Raw genomic sequence first — 10,731 nt, 5'->3', positions numbered from 1 at the left:
TCCCACTCTAGGTTGATAGAATAATAAACTTTTGTTGTGTTAACTCTCTGGAGTTGGTTATCACCTCAATGATGCATGGACTGTGTGGGAATCTTTTCCTCAGGCCACAGGTAGAGACAACAGATAACACACAATTCCTGGCAGTAATGAGCCAAACCGCATCCCACAGGAAGCCAGAGTCAAAAGAAGGCCCCCCCCCCTCCTTTTTCTCCTTTTTTTTTTTTTTTTTTTTTTGTTAGATTTAATTAATGGATTCAGATAAAATCAGGCTTTGAGTCGAACATAAACTTCCTCCTCAAATTATCACTTTGTCATGTAGATGGCCCAAACCATTGTTTCATTACAGTTGCAAAATGCTGGTTTTCTTAGTATTTTANCCACCACACCTGGCTACTGCCACTGTTTTAAAATAAGAAAAAAATGTAATGAAACTCATAGAAACAAACTTATGGAGAGCAAAGGAATCTCTGGAAGGAATTCATTTTTTTGTGAGACAAGAGGTCTGATCATCATCAGTACACTGAGGTTTCTGTCTTTCTTTCTTTTTTTTTTTTTTTTGGTTTTGTTTTTCTGAGACAAGGTTTCTCTGTATGGCCCTGGCTGTCCTGGAACTCACTCTGTAGACCGGGCTGGCCTCAAACTCAGAAATCCACCTGCCTCTGCCTCCTGAGTGCTGGGATTAAAGGCGTGCGCCACCACGCCCTGCTGGGAAGAGAGGTTTTATTGGGCTTACACTTCCCGGTCACAGTCTGTCATCATTGGGAGAAAGCTTCTCAGAGAATGAACCTGGAAGCAGAAGCCATGGTGGAAAACTGTTTGGTGGCTCATGGGGACCCCTCCTTAGCTTCTTATATACCCTAGGATCACATTTCCAGGGGATCATGGCACCCAGCTGGCCCAAACCCTCTCAATCAAGACAATCCCTCATAGACATTCCCACAGAACCTGGTAAAGACAATTCCTCAGTTAAGACTCTGCCCCACCCACCCCCCTTGGGTGATTCTAGGCTGGGCCAAATTGACAGTTAATCTAACTACGGTAGACCCATATGGGATTATGTAATAACAAAGCAAAAGCATTTTTCTCCAATCAGAGGGTAAATTGTGTAGGCTCTGTGTTTCTTTTGTTGTTGAACTAGGTCCCTCTAGCCCAGGCTGGCAGTGAGTTCATGAACCTTTTGCGCTAACCTGTTGAATACTGATATTATTCCTCCTTCCTGTTTCCCGTTGCTCTGGGTGATGGCCCAGCCAGTTAGGGTTCTCTGCCTACTGTCAAGACCCTGAGCCCCTGTGGTACTGCTGAAGTGGCCACCACATGCCCATTAGCCATTTCCTTGGGCACAGTAGTTACCAGAGAAGTCAGGCTTCTGTCTTGGGCTCCTCCGGGGCTGGGAAGCTGGGCAAGCAAGGCAAGTTTGATCATCTGAGTTCCATCTCTGACTCCTAGATGGCGGGCGTGAGGAGAAAACCAGATCCTGAGGGTTACCCTCGGATTCCATGCAGCATACACATGCCTTTCTTTAGAGCTCTCTAAAAATCTAAAAACAAATGCAACTTCCGGAAATCCTATACCCTGAACTTAGAAAAAACAAACTTAAAAAATTAATTTAAAATGGACTCAGAATGAAGCTTGAGGAGTGGTTTGTTTGTTTGACTGGTTGGGTTTTTTTTTTGGTTTGTTTGGTTTGTTTTTATTTTTGTTTTTGGTTGTTTTGTTTAGAGTTTGAAAGAAAAACACCAGGACAGGGCAGACAGGCAAGCTAAGCTATAAATCTCAGTAGCTGCTAGGCGGAGGTAGCAGCGATGGCCTTCTTAAGTCTGAGGCCATTGTGTTCAGCAATCAAGGCATAGGGGTTGGAGGACTTTAGACAGAGTGAGGAAGCCCGTGACGTCAGGGAAAGCACGGGCTGGTGTCCAAAGAAGAAAAAGAGGGGAAAAGGACAAGTTTTGTTTTATTTTGTTTCGTTGGAATTCAGAAGAGGGGGCGTGGCGCACGCATGGGGAGAGCGTGGCTCCGGAAAGGCTTTGGGGGGCAGACATTAAGGGATTATTATTCCTCCCACCCCGTCAGTACCTCTTCAGGTAACTTAGTTGTTCTAGAGGGTCAGCCTCCAGGCCAGGCGGTTGACAGCCCCAACTGCAGACAACAGAATGCAATGTTCTAATCTTGGGAGCAGAGATGAATGTCGTGTCTCTCCCCCCACCCCCACCCCTCCCCCAGTGCCGGAGGAAGAACCCATTTATTTGAAGAGGAGGAGGCAGCTGTCCCTCCAAGCACCTCTGTTTCTTCTAAATCCTAAGGAAGGATGCAGTTTTGGTGTTTTTCCTTCCTGATGTATCCAGGAGAATGGGAGACTGTGGTGTGTGTGTTGAGGTCAGGGGTGGGAGCGGAGGCGGGCGGGGGGTCCATCCAACAGCCCAGGTTCCTCCTACTGCTCAGGCATCTCCCTCGTGCACTGCTAGTCTCTGGAGGTGGGGATTGAACCCAGGCCCTCAGCACGGGCCAGGCAAGCACTCTAACACTGAGCGAAAAGGACCGGGGAACATCTTCAAATTCCATTTTAATGAAACTAGCATTTTCCAAGAGACTGGAATTTCTCTAAGTATCTCACACTGTGGCAGGTGAAAGACTGAGGCCTGGTGCTAGCCATGGAGGGGATGGGGTGGGGAAGAGCTCAGAGTTACGGTTAGAGGGTTAGGGTTTGTATTCCTGAGATGTCACATTGTTCTGAGGACTCCCTGGAGAGAATGAGTGCAGCCAAACTATGGTGTTTCAATGATGGGCGTGACGGTACCATCACCGGTACTGCTTGGCGTTTGTTCTTGGCATTCGTACCTTTAGCTCAGTCAGGCAGTGGTGGCACACTTGGGAGGCAGAGGCAGGCAGATTTCCGAATTCGAGACCCTTAGCTCAGTCGGGCAGTGGTGGCGCATGCCTTTAATCCCAGCACTTGGGAGGCAGAGATGGGCAGATTTCCGAATTTGAGGCCAGCCTGGTCTATGGAGTGAGTTCCAGGACAGCCAGAGCTACACAGAGAAACCCTGTCTCGAAAAACAAACAAAAAAGCTAACCTCAGGACCCTGAGGATGAATTCAGGGTGACTGGATCCCTTTGTTCATCTTCCCAATGTGACTGTACTGAATGAACCCCTTCTCTTTGTCTCTTTCATGAGTGTAGTGGGGTTGTGTTCCAGTTTGCTCCCCAAGTGTATTTCGGGTTTCAGCCCTTCATTGAGGGACAGTCAGGGCAGGACCCTGGAGGCAAGGATCTGAAGCACAGGCCATGGAGGAACACTTACTGCCTTGCTTCCGGCTCCTATTTTGTGGCCTTTCTTATGTAGCCCACGCTTAGAGATGGTCCTGACACAGGACTGGCCCTTCTACATCAATCAACAACCAGACAAGTGTCTCACAACACGCCTATCGTCCAAATGGAGGAAATTCCTCAGTTGCTTTTTCTGAGATGTCAAGTTGACAACTAAGATTAGTGATCACAGGGCGGGTGGCTGAGGCTAGCCCGTTAGGACTGTCGCATCCCTGGTTTATGCCCTATTCATTCCAGTTACAATTTTGAAACCAATATCCTTGGACTGTCACACCTAGAGTTGGCAGTCACTATTCTTTTGGATGTTTAAAAACCGCACTTTAAGCATGTCAAAATGTACCACGAATTATAGTAACAGTGCTCTGCTCGGTTAGTACTTCACCTTGGGGAATACTGGACGTGGTCTGGAGGCACTTTCAAGGATGATGTTAAAGGGCGCAGGGTGCACAGGACACACTCACACGGAAACACACACACACATATGCTCACTCATAACTGGACAGAATTTCAACAGTACTAAGTTTAAGAAAGTCTAATTCAGAGCCGGGCGTGGTGGCGCACGCCTTTAATCCCAGCACTCGGGAGGCAGAGGTAGGTGGATTTCTGAGTTCGAGGTCAGCCTGGTCTACAAAGTGAGTTCTAGGACAGCCAGGGCTATACAGAGAAACCCTGTCTCGAAAAACCAAAAAAAAAAAAAAAAAAATCTAATCCAATTAATCTGCTCATACAAATCAAGTTAATCACTTCCCCAGCTAGTCTGGTGTTCTATGAACCAGGTGTCATACAGGGCTCGATCCTGGAACACTGACATCAATAAATACTTGGCGGGCTGGTGAGATGGCTCAGTGGGTAAGAGCACCCGACTGCTCTTCCGAAGGTCCGGAGTTCAAATCCCAGCAACCACATGGTGGCTTACAACCATCCGTAACAAGGTCTGACTCCCTCTTCTGGAGTCTCTGAAGACAGCTACAGTGTACTTACATATAATAAATAAATAAATCTAAAATAAATAAATAAATAAATAAATACTTGGCTAGCAAACCGTCAGGTGGGTGAGCCCGGCTCCAATTAGGCATCCTGAGAGAGTCACCCCCTCTGAACACTTGTCTCCTTGGATCAGAAGGGTCAGTGAGGTCACAGAGTGGGATGTGGAGACATGCCTGCACTATTTGGGGTGACACTTCACCAGCCAGGTGCCACAGGACCCAAAGGTTCAGTTCACCTTCGTTTTTATTTATGTACAGTACCTACAATGCCGGCAGCCCCTCCCTCCACTATATGAATATTACCAAATGAAATTGTGATTTGTATTTCATAATTCACATGTGTCATTTCCAGCAATGTTTCCTCTAACAAAGGCACTTCTTCGTTTTTTTTTTAAATATTTTTTTGTTTATATGGATTTTTTATATTTTGGTTTTTGGAGACAGTGTCTCATTCGGTATCCCAAATTGTCCTCAGACTTCTCAATCCTGCCTCGACCTCTGGAACGCTTTGCTTGCCTGGGTCCAGTAGCAAAAGTTCAGTCAGCCTGAAGTCTGCTGCCTACTTCACAATGTCACCTAGGGCACCGTTGGCCAACTTCACAATGTCGGCTTCAGTGAGTCCTGCCCAGACATGGGTCTCTATGGAGGCTCAGGAGTAGATCTGCTTCTAGCCCCGTGTGAATCAGCTCCACCCAATGAAGACACAAAGCTAAGGTCTGGAGATGTTGAGCTCCTGAGGTCAGACAGGCTGGCGCAAGAAGCCCTGGTTCCTGACGGATGAGGGACCTGAGAAGACAGAAGGCCACAGAATCCGACCTGCGGGGAGGCATGCGACCCACCGCTGCCTCGGTTTCCTTATCCGCTGCTACAAGGGCCAAGGCCACCTTTAACTGAATCCTTATCCCTGAGCCCTACCCTCCAGGAGGCAACCAGAGAAAGCAGCGCTGCCCTGGCACTTCCCAAAAACGCAGCCCAGAACTTTCCCGGCCCGACCCACAGGTGGCTGGAGGGTCAGACCAGACGGAAAGGACCCGCCTCTCCTAGCCTGGGGCTCAGCAGGGCGAAGGTTGGTTCCCAAGGCCACGTGAAGCAACCAAGCAGGCAGAGAGACTAATGTCAGAAGGAAGTTAAGATCGTCCGGGTCTCTGCACCGCTGCGCCCCGCTGCCATCCTCAAGTGCGGCTCTTGCAACAGCTGTCACCGCCGGCGCCAGCGGGACCTAATCCAACCAGGCCGAGGTCACAGCGGAGGAGCGATGTGCCACCGCAGTCCTGGCAGGAGCCTCAGGCCGCCATCGCCGCTGCTGCTGCTGCTGCCATTGCTGCTGCAGCCTCCCTGGGCGGCCGGCGCCGCGGGCCAGAGCGACCCAGCAGGTGAGCAGAACGGCCGCCCGCGGACTAGGGGCGTCCCCCTGTACCCCCAGTCCACGCCCGCGGCTGGCCAGAGTCCCAAGAGGTTTGCATCTAGGGGCGTCTTGGGTCGCACTTCTTGGTGGGGAGCCTGGCGGGTTACTCTCCAGCCCTGAGGTGGATCAGCGGTGGCATTTAAGGAGGGTACAAGGGCTCTGCCAACGTAAAAAGTTTTGGCCTGAATTCTCCTGTCCCATATCTTAGGCCAGACAACCTCGACTGGTCCAAATGGCTCCAGTCCAGAGATTTATCCAAATCAGACTGAGGTGTGATTTCGAGCTGACCTTTGTCCTGGTTCTAAAAGAAGACAAGTGACTCGGACTTAAGAGAACTGATAGCAAACTGGCTATGTCATCTTGATATGGGACAGGGCCAGAGCTTAAGGCTGCTGAGCTCCTCTGAATGGCCTCAGACTCCTAAAGTGGATAAAAGTCACCGTTCTATGGCACCGAGACTGGTACTGGGGGAAGTCAGGAATTTGCATAAGCGATAAGGTAGCTGGGTTGCCAGAGGGCACTGGTGTAATCCTTCCCAGCAGAAAAACAGGCCTCAACAGGTGTCCTTCCAGTTTTACCCTTCCATTTGTAACAAGACCAAAATGAATTGTGGGATACATAGGCTTGGAAGATTCTAAAAGTCAACTTCAGAGAGGATGGCTGATTTCGTAATCATCTCCTTGCTTGACCCCTGCAAGAACAGGAAGGGACGCTGGCAGTGTCCCCTTTCAAAAGTCACTGATTTTCAGCCGGGCGGTGGTGGCGCACGCCTTTAATCCCAGCACTTGGGAGGCAGAGACAGGTGGATTTCTGAGTTCCAGGCCAGCCTGGTCTACAAAGTGAGTTCCAGGATGGCCAGGACTATACAGAGAAACCCTGTCTCGAAAAACCAAAAAAAAAAAAAGTCACTGATTTTCTTGTTACCATCCACAAGTACCTGCACCCTTCCCATTTGCAAGTGTTTGCTTTCAAAGCCTGCTCCACTCATGTTCTGGAATCTTTCCAGTGGGCACAGACTTATGGGATGAGAAGGGTACAGAAGTGCCCGGTAATGAAAGACCTCCGTATGAAGACTTCCCCACTCCAACCCCTCTTTCAGTGTCTCCCCTGAATTAGCTGTATGTTCTTTGGTCATTCCTGCCGTCATCCCTCCCCACCCCCACCACACTAGTGAGCACTCACACCACACACATCCTTGAGGTCAGTCTGAGACATTTTTTTTTTTTCTTTTTGTAGCCCTGGCTGTCCTGGAACTCAATCTGTAGACCAGGCTGTCCCCGAACTCAGAAATCTGCCTGCCTCTGCCTCCCAAGTGCTGGGATTAAAGGCGTGTGCCACCACTGCCCGGCTAGTCTGAGACATCTTACTGGCCCACTTCTTTAATTTTTGAATTCAGGCTTTATTTTTTACTTCAGAGATTGGCAAACCGTTGTTCAAGTTATTACAGACAGTGTACAGGTGACAGTGTGACCTCTCTTTGAATACTGGGAAATAGTGTTTTTTTTGTTTCGTTTTTTGTTTTTTTTAGAACGTCCTTGTATGGTTTTATTGTGTGTGTTCTCCCCAGAGCTTCATGAATGTTAAAACACACCCTCTACCATCAAGCCACCTCCTGCCTCAATCCCCGCTGCCATCTGAGAATAATTTTTTTAAGCGGAATGAATGGAAAATGGGGTGGTCGCTAGAGAGAGATAAGTCAACCTCCGTGAGACTCAAAATGTAGCCCATTCCTTGGTAAAACTGGTTTTTCCTCTAGGCAGGGCTAGACTCCAGAAGTCAGTATTTGCATCATGCCAGCTGTGATCAGATCTCAGGGAGACGATTCACTCTGATACACGCCCAAGTCTGTTCCCAGATTTGTCATTAATTATTCATTAGAAATATAACTGTCAGGCTGAGGGCCTGACTCATCTGCCCTGATTGGGCACTGGGAACCCGAATCAGCTGGTGGGAAGCCCTTGCTATCTATCCTGACTGTCATTTAGTCTCCATAAGGTGTCCTGGCCGACAGACAACAGGTTAAGTCCAATGGCTGCTTTAACTCCGACAGCAGTTATATATCTTCGTTCACTAAAATGGGCCTGCACCATGGTTTATTTTTAACATGGAAATTCTTTATACTTCATCTATTTATTTATTTATTTATTTATTTATTTATTTATTTATTTAAGACGGGATCTCATTATGTAGCCCTGGCTAGCCTAGAACTCACTGTGTAGATCATGCTGACCTGGAACTCAGAGAGATGCATGGCACCAGCATTGTCTTTTTTATCCCTAAACAGTTTTCCAATTGCTTTTGTGTTCTGATTTTTAGCTTTAAAGGGTTGCTAGTGAGTTATTGCTGGAGTTAGCATGTTCCTTCTTACTAGGGCAAAGGAGGAACTTACTAACATTGTGGAGGTAGTGAAATTATGAGGAAACATTTATGTAAAACTTGTAACTCTGTCATCTGAAAAGACCTGGATGTCACATGACATATGTGTCAATCCTGGGGGTGGGGAAGACGTTGTGGAAGACTTTTGATTGAGGTTTGAAAACAGAATGAACAAATCCCCTAGAGAGGCTGCCAGTGCCCTGAGAGACCTCCACCATCAGTCTGCCAGTGCCCTGAGAGGCCTCCACCATCAGTCTGGCAGTGCCCTGAAAGGCCTCCATCATCAGTCTGCCAGTGCCCTGAGAGGCCTCCACCATCAGTCTGCCAGTGCCCTGAGAGGCCTCCACCATCAGTCTGCCAGTGCCCTGAGAGGCCTCCACCATCAGTCTGGCAGGTCCTGTGATGGGCCCAGCATGAGCAGCTGACAAGTTACCAAAGCTTTATTCCCTTTAAGCTCCTTTGTAAACTCAAGCGGCCAGCATCCTAGTCCATATGTTGAGATAGATCATGAGTCGAATCCATATGTCAAATCATACAGGGGCCGGTAAAATAGCTCAGTCACAAAGGCTCATGGGGCACAAGGCTGTCCTGAGTTCAATCCCTGGGACTCGCGTAAGGGTGGAGGGAGATACTGATGGCACACTCCACAGTTATCCTCTGACCCCCTACTGCGTGCTGCCACATGCTCACTCACATACGTCAGTACACTATGAACTCCATGTTAGTATGTTCCCACATGTGACCTTCCAGTCAGTGTGACAGTTTGGGATTTAGGTGGCCATGTAATCAGGAAAGAATTGTGCTAGGCCGAGGGAGTGGATGTGGTGACAGAAGAGACTCTCCTCCCATTCTCAAGGAGTTATGTGACTGCGATTATCGGACCAAGCACACAGATATGTCTCGCTGAGTGCCCTGGATGGGAGGTGACTCAGAGTAACAAATCTGTCAGGCGTGGTGACACACACCTGTAATCCAGCACTTGGGAGGCAGAGGGAAGATAATATCCATAAATTGAGGACCAGCATGAGCTACACAGCAAATTCCAGGCCAGCCAGAGTTACGTAGTGAGACACTCTCCCAAAAAGGGAGTGTGGGTGGGGCCTGGGGAGACCCACATCAGAATGAAGCCAAGTTAGTGTTCAAGAAGTGAAAGGAGAAGAAAGAAGGGTGCTTTTGGATTTGAGCAAATCTCTAGTCATTTCCTGAATTGTATGCTTCGTCGATTCTTAACAGCTCTTCAGATTTATTCCAGCTTCACACAGGCGTGCCCCACTGCGCCTCGCTTCAGCTGCACCCCACAATGTCTTGCTTCCCACTTAGGAAATCTATGACTGTGCTGTTTAGCACTGGCTTCCACATAGAGGACTTTCACCCAGGCAGGGCATCTTATGAGAATGTAGAACAGGAACAGGCAGAGAAATGAGCCCTTTTCCATCATGTTTGTGTTTTTTGTTTGAGTGGGAGAGAGATCTCACTATGGGGGCCAGGCTAACCACAGAGTCACAGTGATCCCCCTGTCTCAGCCTCCCATATGCTGGGGTTATAGGTGTGAGCCACCATGTTCTCTCCATCTTGAGATAGAGCCTGGAGGAGTTTGAGTTTGTTCCACACACTTCTTCAGCCGGACCATTGAGATCAGTCAGCAGTCCACAGCCAGAGGACCCTCACTGGCCTTCACTATTTCTTCCACTCTTGAAACCCTTCACTATTCCCACAGAGAATTTGCTGGAACCATCCTTCGCTTAGGCAGAGACGTGGGTTTTGATCTCTGCATACAGACAAGCCGAACACCTACCATTCGTTTCTTGGGAGGACATTACACAAGTCACAAGTCAGTTATGCCTTTAGTGACTCTGATAAAAACTCAAAGCAAGTTTAGAAGCCAGAGAGCAGTTTCCTGAGGGCCCTTGTAGGAGGAGAAGGTAACATACACACACACACACACACACACACACACACACACACACACACACAATCAGTATACCTGCCCTTAACCCAATCTAAACAGAAATAATCTCAATATTATTCTACGTCTCTCACGTATTCCACCTGCTCAAACTCTATTCTTTCTCATGCTATAGGAACTGATCCATTAGCTAACACTGTCATCTAAGGTTGAAAGCCATTCCCTCTTCCATAAAACGAGATGCTAAAACAGTTAGGTTCTGAAGATGGGAGCCAGGCCGACCTGGTAGCTCTCACCTATAATAACCTAAGGCAAGAGGACTGTAATGAGATAAAAGCCAACCTGGGCTACACAGTGAGTTCCAGGTCAACCTGAGCTCCAGAGTACTATCCAATCACAGAAATGAATGAATGAATGAATGAAATGCACTTTTTGGTTTTTACAAATTTTAAGGGCTTTTTTAAATTAATAAGTTCACAAAGAATAATAAAGTGCACAAGAAATATAATGAGGACATCTGAGGTTTTATTGTTTTGTTTTTACATTAAAAATATAAAAACCATTGGAAGTCCTCCATGTTAATTAAGAATTTCTTTCTAGCTGGGCAGTGGTGGAGCATGCCTTTAATCCCAGCACTCGGGAGGCAGAGGCAGGCGGATTTCTGAGTTCGAGGCCAGCCTGCTCTACAGAGTGAGTTCCAGGACAGCCAGGGCTACACAGAGAAACCCTGTCTC

General features: G+C 48.0%; 1 protein-coding gene across 1 annotated transcript in view; it reads left to right on the top strand.

The window, feature by feature from the left end:
• Window positions 1-5,348: 5,348 nt before the first annotated feature.
• The window catches only part of Plbd1 (phospholipase B domain containing 1), a 51,069-nt gene continuing 45,686 nt past the window's right edge, over window positions 5,349-10,731 (top strand). Inside the window, exon 1 of the mRNA XM_021191483.1 lies at window positions 5,349-5,683. Coding sequence (XP_021047142.1) covers window positions 5,566-5,683 — 118 coding nt within the window. The 5' untranslated portion in view covers window positions 5,349-5,565. The remainder of the gene's footprint in view (window positions 5,684-10,731) is intronic.

The sequence above is a fragment of the Mus pahari genome, chromosome 2 (assembly GCF_900095145.1).
Source record: "Mus pahari chromosome 2, PAHARI_EIJ_v1.1, whole genome shotgun sequence".
Taxonomy (NCBI): Eukaryota; Metazoa; Chordata; class Mammalia; order Rodentia; family Muridae; genus Mus; species Mus pahari.
This window is presented reverse-complemented; position numbering and strand designations above follow the sequence as displayed.